A 27,866-nucleotide genomic window follows, 5' to 3' on the forward strand; every position below is an offset into this window, starting at 1 on the left:
ACAGGTTGCTTGAAGGGTTTGGCTCGATTGACTGTGAATGAGAATCACAGCAGCTGAAAATGGAACAAAAGTTGACATTTTGGTCCCCAATCAAACCGAGTCTACGGGACTATCAGGTGTTAATACAGCCTTAAACTCCCAACAGTTTGGGAATCAGTCTTTGTCTCAAGTGAGTTCAAATATCTTAGGGTGGATGGGTAGATTGGTGGATGGATGGAGATCTGCTGTTATGTTTGCCTCCAACCTATCAGTAGTGGCTCTTTCATGTTGTGGTCTTTGTGACGGCAAGACCTCTGGTCTGATTTGCCGTCTGAGATCTGGAGAACTTTCTGGGCCCCGACCCATTTTTGCTGCACAAGAGAGGCTCATCAGAAGGTGGCATTTCCCCGAAGGGGTGTAGGGAGACTTGTCCACATCGACAGGACCGCTGCCCTGTGTTGGTGTCAAGTGCTTCACAGTTCAGTCAAGCGAAACGTGAAAGTGCAACAAGAGAAACAATTCAATACGAAACAACTAAAAGAACAAATAATGGCTGAAATAAAAAAAAAAAAGTTATTCCTCCAGGTAAACGGCACACACAGAACATTTCCATGAGTCATCACCAGATCAGTCTTGGGTTTATTCAGGTCGACTTTGGTGGGAGACATAAATCGGCGTGGACACTGCTGCCCGGTGGATCCACGGCTTTAAACTTTAAAGTGCCATATGTTCTGATGCACGCGGGTTTCATCGGTTTGAGCTAACAGCACAGATCAGCCTCCGCTCTCCATGTTAAATTGGTCAGCCCGGACCTTCCTGCTGCCTTGTCAGCGTTTTGTCACCAGCTTTCTACCCCGGTGCTTCTTCTTGCCGGCTCTGACCACCGCAGACCTGCGACACCCAATAACTGCTGTTGAGACGTTTGAAATTTATGACTGATTTAGTGTTTATTCATGCCTTGCAGACACAAACTGACCTAAAAATAACCATGTGAGTTCTGACTTTAACTGGACTCATTCATTGTTGCCTGCCACCATAACAGGCAGGTGATCATCGTGTTTGCGCGTGCGTGTCTGTTAGCAAAATATCTTGTGAAACACTGAATGGAGTTTAATGAAACTCACAGAAAGTAACCACTGGATGTACGTCTACAGCTGATTAACTTTCGTAGTTGACCCAATTTAAGATGACCGCCAGAGCTACTTAACCTTTGCAAACACAAAAATGGCTATAGTGCAATCAGCTTTACAGATATTGAGCTAAAATTTGGTGTGGTAGTAGCTGAGAGTCATTCCCAACAAATATCCTGAGTGCAAACAGATTGCACGAGTTCTTTGTTTAAAACGTTGGCATGCAAAGTGGCGGGCGATATGCATTCAGTGTACAAAATCATTATCACTGCACATTATACAGGTGTTACAAAGATTTGAACCCAGATTCAAGTGACAACCAAAAACCCTCCCGCGGTGCTTGTTGCTAGCTGCCTGTCAAACCCTTATGTGTTTATTGCTGCCACTCAGAAGTTAAGCTTCTCCCTCGTTGAGCGCATGGTTTCGATTTCACTGCTGCAGCTGCGTGTGGCTGCGAACCCTCGTTCATCAACGCAAACTATCAGCTGCCTGTGTGGGACATTAGCCGAACGAAGCCATCAACACGATGAGAATGTTTAACGAGCTGAGAGAAATTAAACAAAAAAAAAAAGACCTGCTTCCTTCAGTTTCCTGGGGCATTCGCAGATATTAAGCTTAATTAAATATATTCATAATTACATCAGTCGGCTGGTTCAGCTCAGCCTGGGGGTGTTTGTGTGAGTTTAAATGGCGAATTTACGTGATTTTTGGTATTAAGAAGTAGAGAAGTCATGCCTTCATAGTTGTGAGCTCAGACATGAAATCAACAACACTCCTGAATGTAAGAATTGATGCTCAATTGAGGTTTTGACTCACTAAAGGCAATCATGAAGATTATTAGTAGTTAAATAGTAGTTTCACCTAATTTGTTGGAGTTTCAGCCCCTAACTGTCCCGCAGTTTATACTGTGTAAAAACATGCTTGAAAACCGAGAAAACGCTGATTAAAAAGACAAAGAGAGGTTAAAGGGGTAGTTCAAGTGCGGTTCTGCGGAAGGGATATGAACAATTAATATCTTACTTGTTGTAGACAGCTCTTTGGATGATCTTAGTTTGGCAAAACAGAGTTTAATTCCGACCAGATTGATAAACTAATGGTGGTCTGTTTTGGATAAAGACCAAAGTGAACTGCTGGTGTCCTAAAATGACTCCAATCTGAAAAATCTCCAGCGGCTCATGCAGACACTATTCAACAAGTTGTTACAATTACATACATTTTACATTAGACAATTTAGCAATCTTCTGTTAGTGCTAGTATGTGTTGGGGAATGACTCTCAGCTACTACCACACCAACTTTTAGCTCAATGTTTATAAAAAAAAAATCGACTGAGATACAGCCATTTTTGTGTTTGCCAAGGTTGATTAGCTGTGGCGGCCGTCTTGAATCAGGTTGACTCCGAAAGTTAATCAGTTGAAGATGGAATCCTTCCAATGGTTCATGAGATATTTTGCTAATGGACAGACAAACAAACACACAGACACAGGCACTTAAAATATCAACCAGCGGGCGATATTAAGCATGCAATTATGTATAAAAAACAAAGTTTTTGGGATCGTTTGAAGGGCCTACTTTGGTCTGGGCCCAGCATGGATTAGCTGTTAGCTCAACGGAAACTGTTCTACCTTCAGACTGAGGTTGCTCAAAGAGCTATCTACAACAGGTCAGATATTAATCGCTCATGGAACCCCACTTCAAAAGCTCTGCTCTCTCCCTTTTAAGTACTAAACATCAATTTATGTTTAATAAGATAAACACTGTTCATACTTTGAGTACTGCTGGATCTGAGCAGAAGGAGCGAGTCAGACCGGGGAACGTGAAAACGTACAAATCAGGATAAATATTTGCTCCGGCTTCCAGATCCCCACTCTCTCCGTGACGTGGTGAGGTCTGCTGCTCCTTCCACCGGTCTCAGTCCCGGCACGGAGCTCCAAAAATAGAAACCCGCTTGCCTGTGAACGGAGAAGCACGGCTTCTCCCTCTTGCGCCAACCTGCGCCTCATTCGCCTCACATCAAAGGACACTTAAGGTTTTGCACATCTCATCCGAAATGTGAGCGACATGCTCCGGTTGGAAGCAAAACGGCGAGATAATACGAGGGAGAGGAGCGGGGCGCCTGCGGGGCGCTGGTGCACACAGCTTCCTCTACATTCAGCAGAGCGGCTTAGTTTGGAAACGATTGCCTCGTGCAGCCTCTCAGTCTGGCTTTAAACGTGCAACAGGCAACAGTCTGAGAGCTTTAAGAAACGGCTAAAAACAGCCCAATAAAATGCAGCAAACACATCTCAGCAACACTGTGAAGACAGCTGAGTAGATTTTTTTTGAGGGAGTTACAAAGCAATATCTAGATTATATGGAGGCAATGATGGACAGCGGAAAGAAATAAGAGAAGCCAAGAAACACGAGCAGATATCATAATGCATTTTGTTTGCCAAGCCTCAGTTAGTCACGCTGAGGTTTTTTATCCCTCTTTCTTTGTTGGCTTGGTTTTACTTGATGAGCAAACCTTTTCTCTGTAGTTGTTTGTTTCGCTCCCCAGGCAGGCAGATGGAGGTAACAGGTGTGGGCCTCCATGTCACAACGAAGACAGAAGATGCTTGTGATCGTGCAGCCTTTCTTTTGTTAGAGAAACAGACAGGAGAAGGGTAATCAGAGATTACGCATCGTGTGTGTGTGTGTGTGTGTAGGTGTGAGTGAGATGAAAGAGAGTCACAAACAGATATAGAAGCTGGGCCCTCCTCCAAACGCAGCAGCTGAAGTGAGCTAAACTCCATCGGTTTAAAAAGCCTGATGGAGCTGTATGATAGAGGTGTTTAACCGTGTTCATGTCACACTGTGAATCCAGACAGTCTCCATATACAACCCTTCTTGTTTCATGTCTCAGCTGAAAGAAATCATATGTTTTCTCCTATCATGTTTTTTTTGTTTACACCTAAAAGCTAAACTTATACCAAACCCAGGCGCAGTTTGAAGCGCATATCTCCCTTGTCAATTAAACGGTAAATGGCTTGCACTTGTATAGCGCTTTATCTAGAACAAGGACCCCAAAGCGCTTCACACTACAATCATTCACACACTGATGGTGGTGAGCTACATTGTAGACTGACATCACACCGGTCGCCACCGAGCCCTCTGACCACCACCAGCAGGCAAGGCGGGTGAAGTGTCTTGCCCAAGGACACAACGGCTGAGACTGACAGAGCAGGGGCTCGAACCGGCAACTCTCCAGATACAGGATGAACCCTTACCTCCTGAGCCACTCGAGAGATTTTCTGCTCCTGATTATCCTGAGCAAAATCTGTCCAGTCCTTTGGTGAATCAGAGCTTCAAGACACATCACACACACGTGAAGCATCTCTTCAAATCTTCATATTAATATTGGCTGAAGAAAATCATTAAAAACATGAAGAACATAAAAAAAAATCTGGCTTTGACAATAAAGCAAAAGACATTTTAAAAATGACAGAGGCAGTCATTTAGGGATAAGTCTTGTAGCTTTCTGTGATTTTTTTTTTCACTATGATTCAACACACACTGGTCTTTTACTTTAAAAGTCAACTACACGCACACACCTTTTATGGCAGCGTGGCAATAATACCTGTTCTTTCCAGCGAGTTACAAGTCACGTTTTATGAAAATATAACAGCTCAGTGACTTGTTATGAGTCCGATCCGATCGATGGATGAAAACGTGTGAGCGTGAAACCCTGGAGACTGCGGGGAACAGTGTCCAGGCTGCCGACTCCTGTTTCATACAGTTACGACCTCATGTCCACCAAAAAAAGTTCAGCTTTAACAAAAAACAGGAACTTCTGAATCGTTTAAACATTTCTCGATTAAAGAACAAAGCAACCACATCGAATGGTGGACGGTTTTAGTGGCATGTTTTTAGATTTTATGGGTTGTTTTTTTTTCTCATCTCTCTTCATCTTCATTGCCATGCCAGTCATGTTTTTCCCATTTTGAACCTCTTCCTTCAACCCTCCTTTCCTGCCCCTGCTTCAGTAACACATTCGACCTGACATCCCAGAGGACCATGCTTCCTGTTCACTCTCCCATCTTTCATTCTGTCCTCCTCAGTCTCCATGTCGTCCTCTGGCCTTTTGTTCTCTCGTGAGATTTACCCAGTGTAGGCACCTCTTCCTTCCTCACGTCTACAACACCTGCCTCTGTCACCTCTTGCACTTCGTTTTTAAAAATCTGATACAGTTGCCTTTAATATAATCCCCTAACGATTTCCATGCTCTTCTTCTTCCTCCATGCTCTCCGACAGGGGCGTCGTTCGGGTGGACGTGAACCTGCAGGACGTGGACATCGACCAATGCTCCAACAGCGGCTGGTTTGCTGGGACCCATCGCTGTAACCTCACCAGCATGGAGGTTGGTTTTCACGATTGGCAAACCCGGCGTTTTCCTTCTCGTACGGCTGTTGCTCTACAAACTGGGATCAATAGACATCGCATTCAATCGTTTGTTTTTCATTCGAGCTCGTTCTGTTTTTGTTTAAGATGCCATTAAAAGCCTCTCATTCGCTGTAATTCAGACAGGTCCAACGGGTGCAGTGAAAGCTGGCAAACAGCATCTGACTGGAGCCTTTCCGCTTGACACCACTTCACCCCCGTTGTTGAAAGCGGCTCAATGTGGCGCTCACTTGATTGTCTAAAGTGAAAAAAAAAAGAAAAATAAAACATCTAGAAAATGCTTGAAAGCAAAGGGTGGAGGTTTTAATAACCCATGGGCCAGACCACTTTTTAGTAGATACATGTCCGTAGTTGATATTTTGGTATGATAGCCCTTCCAAAGTAGTAGCTTGGTCACAATCCAGTCAAGTTTATTTTTATTGCACAATTCAGCAACAAGGCAGTTCAAAGTGTTTTACATCATAAAAACACAAAATGAAAAAGTCATAAAGAACAACATACAGTCACCAAATGAGATATCAGTACTTATGACTCAAAAGTAACTCTAAACAGGTGGGTTTGAGTTGAAGCAACTCAGTGTTTCAGCTCAGACGTTTGCTCCAGATTTGTGGTCCATAGAAGCTGAATGCTGCTTCTCCATGTTTGGTTCTGGATCTGGGGATGCAGAGTAGACCAGAGCCAGAAGACCTGAATCACCTCCTACGAACAGACAGTATGGGTATATTAAACATTTCCTGAATCCTTAGCGTCCTGTGCGTATTGTTGACTCCTGTGTCCCTGATGTCCCTGGATGCCACAGGGCTAAAAGGAAGCATTTAGTTTAGGTGAGAATTGTGAGAAAATGTGTATTATATCTGGTTTAAGGAGCTCTAGTGACCTCTTTGTTGGTCAGAGAGACCCAAAAATCTTGGCAAAATCTTGGACCCTCTTGGCTTTCATTTAAGCCAAGAGGGTCCCCTTTAAAATGATACCAAACACTATATTATAGATGTTTGACAAATGTCCGTACCGTGAGCCTAAACCAGATATACACCAGTGTCAAAAAACAGAATTTATCTTAAGGGGTTGTTAACTTGTTAATGAGCTGATAACTATGACTAAGCTACCACTTTGGAAGGACTATCGTACCAAAATATCATCTACAGACATGCATCTTTTCAAAAATGATGGTTTTGTCACCTTGAGATGAACCAAATGGTGACATTTTGGCCTCTGGCTCATGGACTTTAAAGAGTCTTCCACTGAAATATTTTAATGATTAACCACCATGCGGCAACTCAATCAAGGAGAATTTTCCTCCTCAAACACAAGGTCTGCTAAAGAGTTCAGGTCTGTTCAAACTCCTGCCATATTCTACTATTCAGCTTTGGTCACCACGTACCCTTACTTTTCAGCCTGCTTCGTTAGCAGCTGCCCTAGTGTTGATGATTTAATCTACTGGAGTTTTGAAAATGAAGGTATGCCATTTGGATCCAGTTTTGTTGTTGTTCTCAGTGCTCATATGGTTAGGCCTGGGCATTCAGGGCTGTAGCATCAGATGTTTTCTGAATAGGATCTAAAGACAGATGAAATGCCAAAAAAAGCGTCTTAGTTCAAATCATGGATTAAGCTCAGTTACCTGAAAACCCAACCAGGCCAGGTTGTGCTTCTGCCTCGGAACGCTAGCGCTGCTCAGAGTCTGGGCCCGGTATTTTACGCACCGTGACAGAGTGATGGAAGGAGCTGCAGATGTTTTTCCCTCCTGCTGCAGGGGGATCTTTACTCAGCTGCCAGCTAAGATAAACAAAAAGCGTTCATGCGAGGGAATGCACGTCACTGCACATCCGTGGATCCGTTTTCTATACCTGCTTCATCTGGTGTGGCGGGGAGCTGGTGTTTGTGATGATACGGGTGCAGGGTTGCACGGGTACAAATTGAAAACCATTTCGTACCCCTGCTGATACAAAATGGCAACCAGCAAAACGGTAATCCCTGAGTAAAGAGTGGGGTTCGGATTTGGTTGAAGCACAAATGAGCCAACATCTCTGCTATAAGGTTCTCTTTGTGTTGCGTTTATTTTAAGCATAATGTCATGATGCCACTGAGAGAAAAGTCTGCTGATCATCTAAATCCAGTGAGTGAAATGAAGAAATACTGGACTGTAACTGGTCCAGTCCTATTTGATTTATTAATCTAGACTAAAGAATGGTGACACATCACGCAAACAGCTCCACTTCTGCGACTTACTGCGATTGGTTGTGGAAAAACAACAACTGTACAACAGACAGAGGTGCTTCCTGCAGGGTTGCTATCTGCAATTATGAGGGCTGTCAGGCTGATGTGTGTGAATGGAGCTGTTATCAGTGTGACGGAAGCAGCAGCAGCAGCAGCAGCAGACAAACAGCGTGTTTTATCACCGCGCGTGAGGACAGACAGAGCGCGGAGATAGATGCGCAGTCCGTGTCTGTTGGAGGTGTGTGCGAGAGTGGGCTTGACTGTGTGACATCGCTGGCGTCGCAGCCAAAGCGCTGGTTTGATGTGATGCTCTGCAGCGAGTCTGTTGGACTCCAGCAGCGAAGAAGGGGCTGAGGCTCGCCCGGCATGTTGCTGGCGTTGGGATGTATAATGGATGCAGTGTAATGAACTGCAGCGCGATGAGCTGAATAATTGACTGTGCACCCCCCTCTCCTCCATGCTTTTAGTATGTCACCGGGAGGAGGGTCCTCCATGTTCTGTATTGTTCAATTTTCATGAACAGCTCTCCTCTCCAGTCTTGTTTTCCTGTGCAGACAGTGTGTGTGTGTGTGTGTGTGTGTGTGTGTGTGTGTGTGTGTGTGTGTGTGTGTGTAAGTGTCGCCTCTGGGATTCTGCACAAGTTCGTCCTTTTCTCCTGGAGAAAACATTTGCTGTAAAATACACTAAAAAGTAGCACTCCTTAAAGGAATGTTGGCTGCCTTTCTAGCCAAAGTTTGAAACAAAGATCTTGCTTAATTTTAATAGCACTCAGAGCATGTGTTGGGGACAATGCTCAGCTGCTGCCACACCTGATTTTAGCTCAATATCTTTCAAATTGACGGCATTATAGCCATTTTGTGTTGGCCATATTAAATCAGGTTGGCTCTGAAAGTTATTCTGTTGTAGACGTACATCCGGCGATTACTTTCTGCGAGTCTCTTTAAAATCTGTCCTTTGGTTCGTAGAACATTTTGCTAACAGACACACACACCTTTAACGACTGCGGCTGGTTACCAGGCAGCTACCGTCCTGAATGGTCACTTGAAGCTGATCACTGCACAGTTTGCTGCCTTTTTCTGTCACGCTTCACAAACAGTCGGCCGATGATTCAGTGCCTCCTTGAGTCAGTAGTGTTGTTTGTTTTTGGCCACATGAAACGTAGGGGCGTACTGAAACTCAGCAGAGAAATAAAACTTCATCAGTATTCGCTTTGTCTTTCAGAGGAATGGAATCAACTAATGCACCGCACTTCTTTTGCTCACACTGAGACGTATAGCAGCTCTTTATCGTATTTAAACACTTGGACAGAGGAGGTCAGAGAAACAAAAAAGTGAAGATTCTTTGTTCATCAAATGGAAACTTTCCAGCCTGATAAGCAGAGAGGATTCTCTCTTTGCTCTTAAGGGGAAACTAAGAGATAAGCAGGAGACAGCTGGAGTTCAAATGTATGCGTCTGCAAAAAAACAAAAATATCAGAACTGCTGCTGTCGATCAAGTGTTTAAACATTGTTAAAGAGTTCAGGTTCTCCCTATGGGGACGGTTTTCAATCCAAACTCTGAGTGGGCCTGAGCTGGAGCCGGTGTGAAACAAAACCCTGTTGAATGCAGGTTGACGCATTTGAAATGTAGCCACCGTGGAAGTGCTGGAGGCTCCAAATCCCCCAAAAAGGGCCGGGCCTGCCTCCGAAACCAGTCGTCGTAAATAAAAGCGAACGAAAGCCACAAACGCCCAAGTTGCGAACAAAACAGGTAGATGCGTTAGATGCAGCGGAAGGCGCCCTCTGCCGCTGCTCTCACCTCGCCGCCGTCTTCGGCACGAGGCGAGGATCTCAGCTATAAATGGAAGTGACGCCAAAACTGCCTGAAAGCGGCAGCTCGGATATTTAGAAGTGGGCTTCTGCGGGCAGGTTACGAACAGTTAACGTCTTACCTGTTGTAGATAGCTTTTTCAATGGACTGATAAGCTAATATCTAGACTCAGGCCAAGACCAAAGGGAATTAATCTAAAAAACCCCCACTTTTTTCTAAATTTTTACAGCATTTTGCATTACACACTTATTTACAGAGTAGCAGCAGCATTAAGTAGCATCTTGCATACAGATAATTTTATTTTTGCTGAAAAAATGTAACATGGAAAAGGTCTTAAAGCTCCAATCTGATGTCTAGATAAGGTGAAAGATCTGAAGCAGCTGGTGATAAGCAAATGCTTTTCATTAAATGTAAAGTAGAAATGAGTTAGATGTTAAACGTTTGTCAAGGTCAGACAAAGTCAGGATTAAAAGTTTGAGCTTTTAGAGTTTGATCAGAGCTGTTTTGTTCCATATCTTTTATAAAATGTGTATTTTTCTACTTTATCAGTTGGACAGAGTGCAGAATTAGGCTGAGTATTGACTTCTTTTTTTTGTTATGCTGTTGTCAAATGACAAGCTGGCAAAATCTGTATTATATTTATTAATAATTGTTTTGGTGTGTTCTGCCTTTAATGATTTTCACAGCGATGATGATTGAAAGATTGCAGGTCTCTGCTCCTGGATGATGAAGGTCTGTTCTGCGTAGTTTTGCTCCAGAATTCTTTGTTTGTGACATTTGATTCTAGAGATTATTGTGTTTTATGTGAACCGATGGGCTGAATGTCATTTATTGTAACCTACAGCTATGGTAGAGATGGCAGACATGTTGTTAGAACAGGAAATATACTCCAAAAAACCCCTCCAAAAACCTCCAATTTTCACGTTGTTACTACCTGTCACTGTATAAGTCACATTGGCTGAGGTGGGTACGATGTGGGCAACAACAACGTGGAGAAACCCAGTAGGATTTGCTAATTGTTGTGTTCACAGACCAGGCTAACTATTATGAGCAATGCAAGTTAATAACGATCCGTTTCTGTTTATTTTATCCATTCAGCAATAGAGGCAGTTCAGTACTATGTGTAAGAGTGAGGTACAAACCAACAGGAGAGAAAATACAATGGCTTTTCATGTTCAAAGCGGCCATTTTGAATTTTGAGCTCGTCCCTGGTCAGGGAGCTCCAGTTGAATCGCAGTTGAATTTTTCCAACTTTCCTGCTTTTCAGTACGAATTAAACGCCATTTCTCCAAACCAAGGTTGTTCAGAGAGCTATCTGCGACAGGTAAAAAGTTGACAGTTCATGATAGGACCCCACACTTCCTTTATAATCTAATCAATAAATGAAATCCTAACAAATAGGTAGAAAAATACATTTTCGAAAGCGTAATTGATAAGCAGTACATTTGTGAATGTCTGGAACTGTCAAATCGTTTTTTTTTTCTAAACATCCTAAATCATTTTGTGAAGTGCTCAGAGCCTTTTTTCTCGCTCTCGCTCCCCATTAGTCATTTCGCAGCAGCTCCTTCTCTCAGTGCCTCGCTGCTTTCATTCTTCTGCCCAGCTTGTTCGCTCGTCCTCGATGCGGTCAGCCGCTTAGCCAGCCCATTACCCAAACCGTGGTGAGCTCCTTTTGTGTTTTTAGCAGTTTTCTTGTCCGAATCAAAGCCCGATCGCAGCACTGCTGAAAGGTTCCAGGAATGATAATAAAAAAAAAACAGATTTTTTTTTTTGTTCCAAGAGGACCGCAGAATCGACACAAAAGAAGTGCCTCTGGCGCTAATATCTCCACGAAACAAACAAATCATTTTAGAGTTTTGCTAAATACATTTTTCCTTTTTTTTGGGCGGGGTTGGAGAAATGAGCGGTGGAAAGGCTCATTGCCTTCTCTCCCCGGCACAAACATACCCCGGGGCTCAAGTCTGAGAGAAACATGATAATGAGATTCTGGTAATGTGAAGGAGCATCCTGTGATCTCCACAATGTGCCGCACTGCCTTTCACATCAGGAAGACTGCAGCTTTTCTTTCTTTATTCCAAAAAGCCTCTGTTTTTAGTCAACATGTCACCTTCTTGTTGAAGGTTTTGCCTGGTTAAAACAACATAGATTTGCTATTATGTACCTTGTTTAAAAAAAAAAACCATCCGGTTTGTAAATCCAGAGGTTTCTGTGATGCTTACTGCATTCGGATCTAAAATAGTTTTTTTTTCTGGTCTCTTAGGAGAAAAAACTCTACAACCATCGGTGTCCAACACCTAACGAGCTTTTGAATGAGTTTGTTTTGTTTTGCTCCTTGATGCTTTTCCTTAAGATAAAATGAATCGCACAGCGACGTCCTTCCTTAGAGATTTAGTTTCACATCTGAGGGGCTGGGGGGGACGACTGATGAGAGGTTTGCAAGTTTTAAAAGCAGAACAAGAGGTTGAATTTAGATTATTTCAGCTGTTACACACCCTAGCCTCAAAGTTGTCTGTTTGGGAAATTACAGCCACTCTGGTGTCAGATGTTGGAAAGAAAGACAAAACAAACCGCAGTCACTCTCAGTTATCTGTTTCATCAACAATTTGGGATCTGGGACGTTACTTTCTCTCTTTTTTTTACACAGAACTACAGAAACAATAAACCCAATACAAAAGAAACTCAAAAAATAACTCACAAAAAAACCCAAATCCTGACATCAAATGTTAATGTTTTGCATGAACCGCTGTAAAGGTTTGAAGGTTAGAGCTGGTTTAAGATGGCAGTAATCCACTTTAGTCTAGGCCATGTTAAAACTAGTTATCGGCCTGTTTATCTGGTCAGAAATAAGCTTCATTTCTCCAAAACTGAGGTTGTTCGATGAGCTATCTCATGTATGATCGTGACCTAATTTAACACAAACTGAGCACCTGTCTTTCATTTCTTTCTCCCTTTGTCAGAGCTCTTCATGAGCCACCATTTGCTGATCCGTTTCACTTCCCCACGTCTTTTATTGACTCGTGTGTTCATGCAGATAGATGGAACACCGACGCAAACCTTTGGGAGCCGTGGGTTAAATCGGTCCGAACCGGTCGGCTCTCCTCCATCTCTCCGGTCCTTTTTTTGCCCGGAAACAGCGAGGGCTGCGAAGGAAGGTAGAATGTGTCACCATGAACCAAATACGAGACTTCATGCATTATGGATCCTCAGCCGTTAGAGCCTTACATAAGGGCCCCGCTGCTTATATAATAATTAGACGAAGATTTGAGGATGATGATTCGTGTGGGTGATTTGTGACTTGATGCGTCTAAGTGGGTTTACGTAATTTCTTTCTCTCATTGTGTGTGTTTTTCTGAGTTGTATTGAGTAAGTGGTGTATTTGCATGTCTCTGCCTCTAAGTGAGTGTGTGTGTGTGTGTTTTCTGAAACATGCTGCTGGAGATAAAGGGCTTCAAAGGCAGAGCTCCGCTAATGAGTGTAAAATGCTGTGACAGCCAAAGAGGGTTACCTCCTCTGACTCTCCTCGGGGCTTTTTAAAAAAAATGTTTAATATATCTTTATATATATTTAGCCACCCTCCTTCTTCTCCTCTTCTTCATCTTTTGCACACTCTCTGCGTCCGCCGTGCTTCTCCCAAATTCAGCTCCTCGTTCGTGTTCGGGAGCCAACAAGATCCTCTGAGGAAGACATAAAGAGCAGACAGAGATATTAGCCCATCTGTCAGCAACACGCCGCAATTCTGCTCCTGCCTGCTTCAGTCAGTTCGTTCTCATCAGCTCGCTGCTGCGTTCAGGTCTCTCATGTAAACCTTTGGCTGTGGCTCTTAGTTTTGGGTTTACCTTCACTTCTGTGGCTCTGCCTGCATTAAACGTGTTCCTTTAGTCTGGAAAAGTAACTACACGTGGCCCCCTTTTTTAGTCCAGATGCAGCAATTATAGACTACGAGAGAAGAGCACGTTTATGAATATTTATTTCTGCTTTTCCACGAGTGTTTCGGTCCCCTTGTTATAATTGTCACAGAGGATGAATAAACCGTGAGTCTGAAGAAAAGGAGTGGGAATGGGGAAGGCATACTCAGCTCTGTTAGAAGCAGGGTTTTCAGTTTAAACGTGCCGAGTTTATTACTGGTGAGGAAAGCAGATCCGACCCCGTTGTCGTCGTTTTACCCGCTTTCATAATCGTGGGTTAAACTGGCAACTGGGGATCAGAGGAAACCAAAACAAACCTGCTACAGCGAGGTGCAAAAGTATTCCTGTTTTGTTGCCTTACAAGCTGGAATTTAAATGGATCTTTGATTTGGTTATAAATAATGGATTCACACAAAATACTCCAGATTTATTAATCTAAATTAAAAAAAAAAACTTCAAGAAATAAGGTTAGTCTCCATGATCTTGGTCCATCTAATCACTGTGATTGTTGTCCATTCCTCATGACCAAACTGCTGCAGCTCCTTCAGGTTGGATGGTGCTTCTTGGGTCCAATAATCTTTAAATCAAACCACAGATTCTTGGTTGGACTGAGGTCTGGACTTTGACCGGACCATTCCAGGACATTTACCTGGTTCTCCTTAAACCACTGAGTGTGTCTTCATCTGTGTGTTTGGGGTTATTGTCTTGCTGGAAGGTGGACCTCCGTCCCAGTCTCAGATTGCTAGAAGACTCAAACAAGCTTCCCTCGTAACAAGAAGAGAGAAAGAGAAGCCCCTGTAACTTTGGGTCCATTTGACCCGAAGGCCACATGAGGGTTAAGATTTTCTCTATAGTTTGCTACATTTATCTTTTATATAACTCTGATCAATTTCCCAGTACTCGATGATAAAAAAAAACATAAAAAAAACTAAAATATCCCACAGCATAATGATGCAGCCACCATGCTTCACTGTGGGGATGGTGTTCTCAGCATGTTGACTGGTGGTTAGGTTTGTTCAGACTTGGTGTTGTTTTTGATGGCTTTAAAGTTCAGTTTGAGTCTCCTCTGACCACATCATCTTCTTCCACTTGTTTGGGGAAGACGTTCCTAACAGTCTGCTTCATTTTCTTCCCTTTAGTCAACGTATTTCCTGTCCACGTCTCCACGAAGCCCAGCTTTAAAGTGCTCCTACGGACAGACCCTCTCATCTCTGCAGAGGAGCTGCAGCATCAGGCTTATCTTCCTCTGATTATCGCCCTCCTTACCCGCTCTCTGAGCTTTGGTGGACGAGCGTCTCTTGGTGTGGTTTGCTGTGGTGGCAAAATCTTTCCATTTCCTGATAATGGGTTTAATGGTTTCTCCATGAGGTGTTCAGGTTTATGGAATATTTTTACACCACCCAACCCTGATCTGTGCTCCACAACTTTCTCTCTGACCTGTGTGGAGAGCTCCTTGGTCTTCATGATGTTTCTCCCTCGCTGGTAATAAATGGGGCTTCAAAGCAGTTGTGTGAATACATATGCACGGACTACATTTAGTACATTTTTTAGGAATTTGTGTCATTTACCTTGATGAATCTGGAGTACTTTGTCTAGCCTCCTGCCGTTTTAAGACTGAATAAATCCGTCCTCCGCCTGGTGACGGTTCTGTGTTTTTAAGAAAGCGCTTGACTTCTTGATCATCTCAGAGAGCCCCCTAATCATTTCATTTAATGCAGCATTACACAGTTCAAAACTTGGTTCAATTTTCCACTTAATTTTAATGAAACGAGCCTTGCTGGAGCTCTGTGTTCAAAAATGTTTTTTTTCCCCTGCAGGAGACAGCAGGGAACATCTTGAAAACGAACAGGAACGGGCCGGGTGATATCATTAAAACGCTACCATTTTGAATTTATTCCTGTGTATTATGGAAGCACCAAATGTTTTTTTTTTTTTAATTACCTGGTTTCAAGACACAGTTGTTTCCGGGCCATTGCTTCTGTAAATTGGATTCTTTTCAACGGCAGAGAAACACACATATTTGTCTATGTTGTCGCAATATAAATCTGGACTCATCACATTTGGAAGACGTTCATTCCACAGTTTGATTTTGTAGGGGAAACAAATAAACACGGGTATAATCTAAAACGCTTTCATTTACAAACTGAACCCTCAAGCTCGGTGAAACACAACTTAATAAATACTGGAAGAAGAAATGGAAGCAATTAGTCAGGAGGGAAAAATGTAAAACAGTGAACTGAAGGCTTTGTTACGCCTCCTCTGGCTGTTTTAGTCCTTTGAGGCGTGAACGTCGCGAATGAAAACCAATGTTCCTCATCAGTCGGGTTCCAGCTTAAAGAAATATCATGGATCTGTTTTGTTTTTCTTTAATTCAGAATATAGATTTCTAATCAGACGGAGCTCCAGACTGTTTACCGGACATCACTGGGTTTTGTTGTCCTTAACGAAAGTGAGAAAGTTTTTAATTTTTTGTTATATTAGATGCATTTATCCATATAAAGTGGCTTTATTATTACAACAGCAATACTTCATTTGAAGGTATTAAAGACATCATCAACTTATGATGTCACTGATTGTTTTTTTGTTTGTTTTTTTCAGTTTTATTCTCATTTACTATTTGGTTAAAAGTAGGCACGACAGCCACTAAGAGCTCAGGAAGCTTTTTAGCTTAGTTTGAAACATGGCCCATTTCCTGTTTTTGATGAAATGCTTGTATGCAAACAAAAAAAAAAAAAAACAAGAGGGGCAGCTTGGACTTTGGGTTGAGAAATGTTGAAATTATTTTGATCGTTTTCAAATAAAATGGACGTCATTCTTCAGGTAAGCTTTTTTAACAGGAAAATCCACAGAGGCAGTTTGGGTGATGTGGATGACATTTTGTTAAAGAGATACTCCTGAGGTGAAGTAACGTGGAAACGGTGTGAACAGTTAACATTTTACCTGTTGTAGATGGCTCTTTGAACGACCTTGGTTTGGGGAAATAGCTGAAGTCCGAGAGGGTGAAGCTGTTTGGATTATCAGGACCTCATAGACACAAGAAACAAACATTGTTTTTAAACAACAGTAATAAAGAAATGACTCAAAACCAAATTTTAAAACCTAAAACAATAAAAATAAACAAGACAACCTTGCAGGACTGCCAATGTCCCCATATGAAAACAGGTCAACAACTCTGATCTCAAAAGTCTCATAGAGGTGGATGCCATCATTTTTTTTCTGGCAGGAAATATTAGGATATCCCTGCTGAAAGTGCCCCAGGCTACAGCTAGCTGCTGCTGCTGTTTGCTGTAGATATTGACCACAGAATTCAATACAAATGACAGTGAAATGCAAAACGGATGCCGATGCCAATGAAACGTGATGAAAGCTTGGAGGTGGCAGCAGTCTATTTCTGAACTAGCTTGTTAGTTTGGTTAGAAGTAAAACTATTTCTCCAAACTGAGGTCCTTTAAAGAGTTATCAACATTATTAACTGTTCAGATCATTATACAGACCCAGAATCTGAACTGTCACTTTCAGCCCTAATTGATTAGATTTTTTTTGGCTTTTAATGACATTATATATGTTAATAATGAGAATAGGTTTTCATACTCCTCTTATCTGTGTTCATGCATATGACATACTTGGAGAGAGGATAGTAGGAGGACGAGAATGTTTATAAGATGGAGGAGAGAGTGAGGGCGGGGTGCAGAGAGGGACACTCATCAGGGAGGTTTTATGCTCTGTAGACAAACACCATTCACTCTCTAATCTACCGCCTGCAGCTTAGCAGGCGTAAGAGCCTGTCGGATCTTTAATAAGTGAGATCTTCCGGCTGGGTTCCTGAGGGGAACCACCCACTCACATGTCACTGGGGGATAACGACAGGGATCCTTTCACAAGTCTAAAAATACCAAATGAGAGTTGTAGTCCACTCCTGACACAATTCACGCAGCCACACAATCAATTAGCAGCTTTGGAACTGTCCTAAATCTAAACCAAAGCCTTTGAATTTCTCCACAGATGAGCTTTAAGGAAGATCTCACTCGGTTTAGAGTTCCAATAGCGAGTCCAATCTCTGTCACCAGCTGCAGCCAGCCACTGATCAATAAGCGGCTTTATATCCCAGACTTGGCTCACAGATTGATAGAGAAGCTCCTGCAGGCTTAGGACCAAGGTCTTCTCTCTCCTCCAACGTTCCTGCGCTAGCTTCAGTCTTGTGAAACAGACGGCTTCCGTACCCTGGAGACAGAGTGATTGTCATGCTTTTAGGGTTTATTGCTTTCAGTGTATTTATAGATCTCTGAAGGGCGCTGAGTGCTCTCTCTCGCTCTCATTCTCAGCCTCATTTTTTTTTTTTGTCTCCTGCTAGCTCTCACGGCGGTGTCACGTTCACAACTCCATATCACATTGCGTGGCGAGAAAGTCTAAACGTGGCACGCGGGCTGCAGCGCAACCATGAGGGATGCTCTGCGCGAGGAGTTACAAATGTACATTTTTCGTCTGTTTCAGGCTACTTCAGTAAAAAGAAAGTAAAATTTTCTCCCATGGAAAGGGTTTACTATTGTTATCAGATGAGAATGAGTCAACGGTGTATTAGGAACACTCAGGAGAAAATGGAATTGAGGAGGAAGGTTTTTTTGTTACCTAATTTTATCGTCAAAATGTTCAGTTTTGATCTTGCAGAATTAGGTAGCTGTCAAAGAAGACGTTGGGGATCCATCTCAGCTACTAACACACCAAATTTAAGCTCAATGTTTTATAAACATTGGCTGACCTATATATATATATATATATAGTGTTAAAATAGTAGATTTACCTTGTGTCAATACGTTTTGAAGGCAGTTTTTCATGATAAACTGACAAAAATTTTCACAAAGTTGTATTTTGTAAGGCTGCCACAACAAAACGACTGATTCCCGTTTTGATAATGGCGGCGATTGTCCACTGAGTCACACGATCACGTGATGAGCGCTCCCTCTCTGTTTTTAGCTCTATGGCTTTTATTCGGGCGTCGTTTCCTTTGGTTTCACTCTGCGATTGCGCGTAATGGTTACTCTGAAAACCGATTTCTGGCTAAGTTCAGGCACATAAATGACTCGGTTTGGTTTAGGAATCAAACCTTGTGTACAAACGGACTGAGTGGATTTGTTGCTGCTGACTGGTGGAAGCCACACGGGGCTGTAATCAATAAGGAAGAGTCAGAGCAATTGCCACTGATGCTACAGACAATCAGGATGATTTACTGTCTAGATTAGGTTTGGTTTATGCCAGCTTCAGGAGGATCATGAGTTTAGCTTTAGAATTATGGAGTCTTGTTGCAAAAAGGACCCAATTCTGTGGTCCTTTCACTGTTTTCTGTTATGAATCAAATTCACCGGTTTCCTTCATGGAGAAAAAAAAGCTGGTTTTTAATTCTGCCAGCATAAAAGGCTTTTGCACTTTCAGTTTTGAACTTTCCCCCCCTACTTGCTTCGAGCAGGTTTCGTTCCTAACCTAAAGGATGTGCTCCAGCAAGCAGGTGACCCTCCCCCCCACACACACACGTCCAGCTTGCCTTTCAAAAAGGCTTTCTCGCCTTGAACCTGCAGTCTAATAGAGGTGATCCAGCCACCTCGTACTCGCTGAGGCTGGCCTTGGCGCTCCTCGGCTTTGAGATGCGTGTCTTTGTGTTGCTGCATGGGTGACGGGGGCGGCAGGGGGTGCTTTATCCTGGTAAAAGCTGCGCCGGTGATTAAAGATGGAGCTTTGTGCTTGTGAGGCAGTTTGGAAGTGCAAACCCCCAAACTTCGTATTCTCTGTTGATCTTATTTGTGCCACCTACATTCGTTCTCATGTGTATTTAGCTCTTTAGACATCTACGTGCAGAAGGTACAATGATTTAAAAAAGTGATGGTGTTGCTCCATTTGGACCCATGGAGCCTAATAAAGTCCTGAAATAGACATCATATTTCATCGTTGGCCACCCTACAGTCCCAGGGTTTGCCTTATTAATGAGCGTTCTCCTCACTTGCAGTGAACAAAGTTCATAAGAAACGCTGCCTGTCTCCGATGCACAATAATACTTGGTGAAATAGCTTTTTTTTTCCTAAACTCTGATGGTATGAGAGTACGGTAAGTGTGCCCAACTTTCTGATCCCTGGCTCAGTCGGAGCCATGAACAGCCAGTGACATTTGGTTTTAATCTCAGTGTGAAATATGCAGCGACGATAGGGAAGGTAGGAAAGATAAACGTGACGGTAGGAACATCTCATGAACCAGCAGACAGATTTCAATGAAACTCTTAGGTAGTTATTATTGGAAGCACATCTACAAATGGTTAAATTTTGTAGCCAATTCAAGGTGTCTACCATAGCTAACTGATATATTCGCCAACGCAAAACTGGTGCTCGCCATGTTGTACTTTGGCCATCAACTGTTAGTTCACTTTGTCGACTAACAGCAACAAATCTAGTGAAACTCTCAGAACATAAGCATGGGTTATATGTTTACCTTACCTTATGGAGTTGACCTGTTTCAAGATGGCCGCCACAGCTAGTCAACCTTAGCAACACCAAAATGACCATGAACACGGAAGGTGGACGTGAACTCTATAAAGAAATATGAGTGTTGGTCAGTAAGGTTTTGTTAAAACCCATTTATTTCCTCTTTTTACTTTTAGGTGTGGCATCGATGAAACACTGTTCAATATTTAGCCACTTCTAAAAGGACATGTCCGTTCAGAGATGTTTAGAAGGAAGTGAGTTAAAACTTAGTTAAACTGTAATTTAAGACCAAAGTTTAGAAAGCTAGTTTTCACTCTCCGATATGTTGCAAAATTTATTTCAAAAACTGAGTTAGAATATTTACTCAATGTTAACTTTGTGTCTGCTTGACTTTTGGCAAATAGTTCCAGTTTTAGATAAAGACTTGGTTAAGCTAACAATAACCTTGAGTCACAACAGAAAGTTGCTGTGGTCCACTTTAAGGATCTGAAATAATAATGCAGTGTTCATTTATAGAAATTTAACCCCCTGACCTTATGTTTTAATCGTTGTTAGGTAGTAAAACCACAGTTTTGGGTGAATTGGTTGCAGACTTACAGTATCTCATCAGAAAAGTAGTGGTAGTGTCTGTCTGTTTGTCTGTGGACTAGATTACACAAAAAGTTATGAACGGATTTTTATAAAATGTTCAGGAAACGTCAAACACTGTACAAGGAACAAGTGATACAATTTGGTGATGATTGGTCAAAGTTCAAGGTCACAGATCAGCGGTGCAGCGGTATAACAGGAATGTCAAACGCCACCGCTGGACAACTCGTGGGTCGAAGATGATGCCTGTTGATTTCAAGGTCAGTGGGGTCAAAGGTCACAGGTAACCCCTTTGTTAAAAACTTCTCTCTGCTCCTACATGTGACCCTTCTGTTTCCTCCACCAAGGAGGTTCTGTTTCCGGTTGTGTCCGTTGGTTTGTTTGTCTGTCTGTTAGCAAAGATCAGGTAAAAACTAATGAACAGATTTGGAGGAAATTTTCAGGAAACGTTGAGGTTGTCACAAAAAACAATGTATTCCGTTTTGCCGGTGATCCAGATTATGGTCCTGATCGCTGCGGCCTTGGCGGAGGTCTGCGCTGTCTGAGTGCTTCTAGTTAAATGTAAATCAGTTTTCAGTTTGGGCTCTGACTTAGAGTGGGAATGTAGTGTTAACAAACCTTACACGCTGACATGTCGGTGGCATTCACAGATGCATTACAGACGCACTCATTGGCACTTCGTTACTGGTCAGGAAGCAGCAGTATGATTCAGAGGTCAGTGGAGCTGTAGGACGCTGCTCATTAGCTCTGAAGTTAGTCTGTGTTTCGTGTCATCATGGATCAATGATGTCTGCTCTCTATTTAACTCTCTGTATGATTCAGTTTATATCATCATGATTTAGGACAAATTCAAAGGGATAAAAAGCCTGATTAATGACCCTTGTTGTGCATTGTTGGCTTTAATTTATCTATACTTTATCTTGTGAGAAAAAAGATAAATATCGCGGATAATACCAATAACGGATGAGCTGCCGCTCTCTCCTCCTCTGTTAGCTGTTATATTCCTGCTGAGTTGCTGTTCAGGCTTTATATGCAAAAGGGGATTTGAGGGAAGAGAGTACTATCATTAAAATGACACATTTTCCTTCCACACAAAAACTACGTGTGACATTTGGTTGCGCATAAAAGAAGCATGTACTGTAACTGGATATGTAAAGTCAGAGTCCTCAAATTACAAACCACAGCTCACCACAGGACAACAGCATAAATCAACGCAGCAGAAGGCCTTTTTTTAATGATAAGTCCATCTAGTTTCACTGTGCACTTGAGTGTATTTAAATGTGTTTACTAATTCTTGATTATTGGTCCCTGCCTTTGTCCCGAATAAAATCGGGATTCGTAACCGAACCGCACGGCACAGCATTGTCTGGTTTCAAAAGAGAGGCTGAAAGATTGGACAGAGGCTGACGAAATTTCACTTAGCTGCTTATTTCTGAGTATGCAGACGCAGCCTAAGTCACGACATGATGGTGTAGAAACTCGTTGTTTTGCAGTATTTTGAAGTCTCACGTTCTACATGTCAATACATGAAGATGTACGCTTCATGTTGCCTTGATGATAATTAGGGTTGCCAGTCCATAGGCACTGAAGCACCCTTATTACTGTTCGATCGTTAACTATCTATGCCTCTCACACTTTTTGATTCTCGCCTCCTCCGGCAGCTTTTAGAAATACCGCGGGATGGTATACATAAAAATATGCAGCTCAGTTGGGAATCATGTGCTCACACATTTGGTTGTATATTATGTTGTATGGTGTAGATGGAATTTTCACATAAACAAGAAAAGCGTGAAAAACCAGCATGAAAAACCAGCGAGAAACCCTGGCTCTGTTTGGAGCTCTGCAGCTCGGACGTACGTCAGAGCAGAAACATCACTCTGAGTTCAAACGGCTCACAGGAAGTTGGACTTTACATTGACTGAACTGACGTTTTGCTATCTTTTATGATTTATTCACAATCACAGTTTAGGATTGATGTTTTTTTTAGAGATTTTGCAGTAGAATGTTCATCGTAGTGTGATTATGTCGTACGCCAACGTTTTGAACTTCTGTAAATACTGCGATTTTGACACTTCCTATACAGTTTTTCTTTCGTATTTGACAACCAGATGCTAACTTCTGGAGGAAAAATCAAAACTGGGAGTCACACAGTGACTGTTTGTCTGAAGCTTACTTTCTAGTCTGCGTTTCTCTCTGTCTCTATAAGAGTTGGGGACACAGGTGTGTGGTTACCACGGTGACCCTCATGAGCCACTGGCAGCAGCCTCAATATTTCTTTTATACTTCAGATTATCGGCTGTAAGTAAGTCCCAAATTATTATTGGGCTTCAGAAAAGAAAGATGATGGATGTTGAATTCCAGGCACCTCCCAAAATAGACTTCATGAAATTCTGTAGTTTTAAGATGTTGTTAAAACTTTTCAACCATTAGTTGAAAGCAATTAGTACAACAGAAATGGCTGATTGCTTTTATTTTATTTGGGTAATGAAAACAGGGAAGAAAAGTTTAAAAGAAGAAATAAAAGAGTGGCCTAATACCAGTGCCTCTGTTGAGTTTCAGGATACATGATGCACATAATTATTTTTTTAAAACCTGTTAAGTTACAATTGTTCCCACTCTGCATGTCAAAGCAGAACCTACAAACTTCAGTCTCTCTTGCAAAACAAAAGAAGTCAAGTAAAAAAGCAGGTTAAGTTACTCGAGGTGGGAGGATTGTGTATCTTATATTTCTCCTAAGAATAAAATTACGGAGCAATGTCTTTGCCAGTGCATCATTGAAGCGCTGATTTATATCTGTTTGAATCTGTTTTTTTTTCTTCTTCTTTCTGCTAAGCATTTACTCTTCAGCTCTGACATTTATACCCTGGGCAGCACATCCCTCTCGCTCGCTGCTTCCCACTTTGGAGATACGGAGCTGTTTGTCAGCTTTGAAAAACAACTGATCTGTGCAGGAGTTCAGCAGGGAGCTCCGGCATGCAGAGCTCTTCCAAGACTATACAAATAAACACTTTCCAAAACGGAAAGTATGGCAAGAGAGAGAGAGCATCTAAAAAACACACACATTGATATTTTTCTATATTAGATTTGTCTTCTTTAATGAGAAATAATACGGTAAATGTTGAGTCACACTATTATTGTCCTGTTTTCTAACTACTTCTGTATGTTTTGTGCTATTCAAGCCATTCAGATATCAAAACGTTCAGCTCATTCAGGAGATGGAGGCACTGACTTTGGGTTTATATAACTTTTGTAGTTTTCAAAATATTCAACTTTATTTAAAACTGTTTCCCCATAAAAATACATAGAAATATTTGAAATTCCTTCAAAAACATTGTTTTCCTTCAAACCTGCTTCAGCATCTGTTTTTGTCTTCTTATGCTACTTTTAGCTTTCAGCTACTGTTCTGCTACTTTTCATTGCGATTCAAGCGATTTTTTTTAAGCTACTCCAGCTTTTTGGTACGATTTGCTGGCATTTTGCTACATTTTGCTTTAATGTAGTTTTTTGCAACATTAGCTAGCATTTTGCTATGTTAAACTTTTAAATAACCTTTTGCTGCTTTTAGCTAACATTTTGCTACTTAACATTTAGCTAACTTTTTGATACTTTTAGCTTCTGGCTAATGTTTTGCTATGTTTAGCTTTTAGTTAGCCATATTCCAGCTTTTGCAAATCTTTTGCTACATTTAGTTAGGCCTTTGCTACTTTAGCAGGTGTGTTGCTACTTTTAGCTTTTAGCCAGCCTTTGCCACTTTTAGCTTCTATCTGAACATTTCATACTTTTGTGCGTCTTTTATTATTTTAAACTTTTATCTAGCGTATTGCTGCATTTGGATAGTCTTGTTACATAAAACTATCTACAACTAGCTACATTAATTTTATGCTGCTTTTAGCTAGGCTTTTGCTACTTCTAACTAGTGTTTTGCAACATCTAGTTAGTATTTTGCTACTTTTAGCTTTTACTCAGTGTTCCGTGCCTTTTAGCGTTTCGCTAGAATTCTACTTCAGCTCAGGTCCATCTTCTTTAGTAAACTTCATCAAAGTCGTTCAGCTCTCAGCATTCACGTTGCGCTGTAGCAGAAAATAGAGTCCCACTAGTTCTAGATGTTTGTTTTTATCAGAATCAGTGGCTGTAACTGATTCATGCATTAGAAATACAACCCTGCTGCCCTTCACAGGAGCCAGTTTACCACTTTACCTTAGCGTGCAATCAGATGCCCAATTTATGAACATGCATGTAAAATCTATTGTGTTTTTATTTAGTGCAAATACATGCACTGACACGAGTGGACACTTTAGTTTTTTTTGCTGGTGTGTGTGTGTGTGTGTGTGTGTTAGCTCCAGATGGCTTATAAGCCTGTGTGGCTCCCACGGTTATTGACTTAAGCAGGATTTTTATTGGCGCACTTAAATTCTGCAAACAACCCCTAACTCCTAATTTAGATATTAATTAGTTTTCCCTGTTACTTGGCGAAGCTCACTGATTTCCCCCGACGCCGGCTGTGTTTATAAGCGGGGCGTCGGTGGCTTCACGCTGCAGAGGAGCGTGGCGTAGGAGAAGCTGTAGGAGAATCAATAACGCGTCCTGAAACAAGTTCATTAACTAAGACCAAACACTGCGGTGGGCCTGGGAAGGAGCCGAAGCATCAGCACAGGAGATTTAGTTATTTAGACTGTGATATGTGTGTTATTTAACCTGGGATATATTTTTATTTCAATGACAAAAAATAAATAAATATATTTAAAAAATCTGTAAACCACTGCCTTTTGTGCACTTACATTTTACAGAATTCTCACTTATAAAGTTCATTACTATCTGATTTAAACTGAATTATTTTACCATTAGTTATACAAGTAGTCTTAGTGATGGAATAGTTCAGATGTTTTGAAGTGGAAAGGCAATATCTTACCTGTTGTAGATAGCTGTTTGAATGGCCTCAGTTTGGAGAAACAGGGTTTTACTCGGACCAGACGGACGAGCTAATGACTAGTCAGAGCGAGGTCAAGACCCAAGTGGACTCAGTTCGTTAAATGACTGGGATCAGTTTCAGCCTTTCCATTGCCGTCAATTCTTTATTTTTTTTGTTTTTTTCTGGCAGAAATATAGACGTTCATGCTGTAAGTGTTACAGGCTGCCCAGGAAGTGCTACAGCTAAACTAAACAACGCTGTTTGTTTAGTTAAGTTTAGTACATTTGTGTAGTAACACGGTTGTTGTTCGGGTCAGAAAACAATGACGGTCAACCAACGGTACCACGCAAAACGGTAGAGGTTTGATACAAGCTAATGTAGCCATCTTTCACAGCAGCATGATGTTTTTGAAATAGAGTTCCTTTCAGAAATTTGAAAAACAATAAAGAAAAACAGGTCTTCGTTTGGCTAGTCTTGAGGAATGACTAGACTTTTCCTCTAAGTTATATTTTCAGAGTTTTACAGAGGTGACGTGATGCTTTTGCTCCATGAACGCCTATCCTTTGTAACCTAAACTCTAAACTCTGCCCCACTCCCTCCCGCATGTGGTGTGTTTGTCAGTAAAGCAGTGCGGACCTTTCTGTCATTTACCACCTGTTTGTCTCTGCCTTTGTTCTTCCAGTGCACTCCCATCGAAGGACACGGGTTTGTCCTGGACAAGTACAAGTGCCAGTGCCGGAGAGGGTTTTACCATCCGAGCCGAGTGGCGCTCAATGGATTTAAAAGTAGGTTACAAGTCTCTTTTATATGAACGAAACACAATACTGTGAGCTGTCAGATTAAAACTCGGAAGCTTTCAAAAGCAGGACTTTAAGGATTTTAACACGAAAAGGAGAGACGCAGCCACCTTTCTTTTTATTTTCAGCTGACGGCTGCACTTTTTGTCTGGCATTCTTCTTACAGCTTTGAACAGGTATCCAGCTGAGAAAGCTCGAGCTCATGACTAATTATTTTGACTGTTTGTATCCCCACTGCTGAAAGGGGAAAAGCGGGCAATGACGCTTTTGCTTCCATGCGTGTGCGCGTGTTTGTTCGTTAGCGAAGTATTTCGCAGCTAATCAGCCCTAGCAAACATATGAATGGCGATGACACAGACAATTTCACTGATATTGAGCCAAAGTTTGGCGCAGTAGCAGATGACAGTGATCCCCTACATAGACTTCAGAGTGCTAACTGATTGCAGGAGATCTTAGAGTAAATATTTTAATGAAAAACTTCCCGAAAAGAGTCACTGGATGACTACAACTCATTAATTTTTGGAGTTAACCAATTAAAGATGGCCATCTGTCTGTCCCTCCGTTCATCCATCTATCTTCTACTGCTTATCCGTGGTCAGGTCACAGAGGGAACAGGTCCAGGAGAGAGACCTCCCTCTCCCCAGTGACTCTCCAGCTCCTCCTGGGGGATCCCAAGGTGTTCCCAAGCCAGAGAGGATACATAATCCCTCCAGGGAGTTCTTGGTCTGCCCTGATGTCTCTTCCCAGTGCGACATGCCCGAAAAATCACCAAAGGGGTGCATCCAGGAGGCATCCTAATCAGATGCCTGAACCACCTCAACTGATTCCTTTCGATATGAAGGAGCAGCTGATCTACTACAAACTCCCAAATGACAGAACTCCTTACCTTGTCTCTAAGGTTGAGTCCCACAAAGGAAGCTCATTTCAGCCACTTGTATTCAGGACCTGCTTCTTTTTCTCAAGATCCAATTCTCATGACCACAGGTGAGGATTGGAACTCATTACTGAGGATGAGGCCCCGATCTGTCGATCCATCTCCTGCTCCATCCTACCATCACTCCCGAACAAGACTCCCAGATACTTGAACTCCTCCATGTGAGGCAGAGACTCACTCCAAACCCAGAGGCAGAATTCCACCTGTTTCTGGTTGAGAACCATGGTCTTGGACTTAGAGAAGCTGACTCTCATGCCAGCTGCTTCACACTCGGCTGCGAGCCGTCCCAGTGCACGCTGAAGGTGATGGCCTGAAGACACCAACAGAACCACATCAATCACAAAAAGCAGAGACGAGACCCCGAGGTTCCTAAACTAGACACACTTCTCTCCACAACTGCACCTTGAGATCCTGTCCATGAAGACCACAAACAGGATCGGGGACAAGGGACAGCCCTGGTGAAGTCCAACCCGCACCAAGAACGAGCTCGACTTTGTGCCAAGAATCCGTACCCAGCTCCTGGTTTGGTTCTACAGGGACTGGATAGCCCTCAAAAGCAACCCAGGCACCCCATATTCCCACAGCACCCCCCACAGGATGCTTCGTGGAACACAGTCACAAGCCTTCTCCAGATCTACCAAACACATGTAGACTGGAGAGTCAAACTCCCAAGACCCACTTAGCTCCCCCTGAAGGGTGAAAATCTGGTCCACTGTTCCC

General features: G+C 42.3%; 1 protein-coding gene across 1 annotated transcript in view; it reads left to right on the plus strand.

Annotated features, from left to right (window-relative positions):
- Positions 1–27,866, plus strand: part of LOC108238340 (probable G-protein coupled receptor 158) — a 63,425-nt gene that overhangs the window by 2,602 nt on the left and 32,957 nt on the right. The window contains exons 2-3 of the mRNA XM_017420353.3: positions 5,380–5,485; positions 26,098–26,200. Coding sequence (XP_017275842.1) covers positions 5,380–5,485; positions 26,098–26,200 — 209 coding nt within the window. The remainder of the gene's footprint in view (positions 1–5,379; positions 5,486–26,097; positions 26,201–27,866) is intronic.

The sequence above is a fragment of the Kryptolebias marmoratus genome, linkage group LG20 (genome assembly GCF_001649575.2).
Source record: "Kryptolebias marmoratus isolate JLee-2015 linkage group LG20, ASM164957v2, whole genome shotgun sequence".
Classification (NCBI taxonomy): Eukaryota; Metazoa; Chordata; class Actinopteri; order Cyprinodontiformes; family Rivulidae; genus Kryptolebias; species Kryptolebias marmoratus.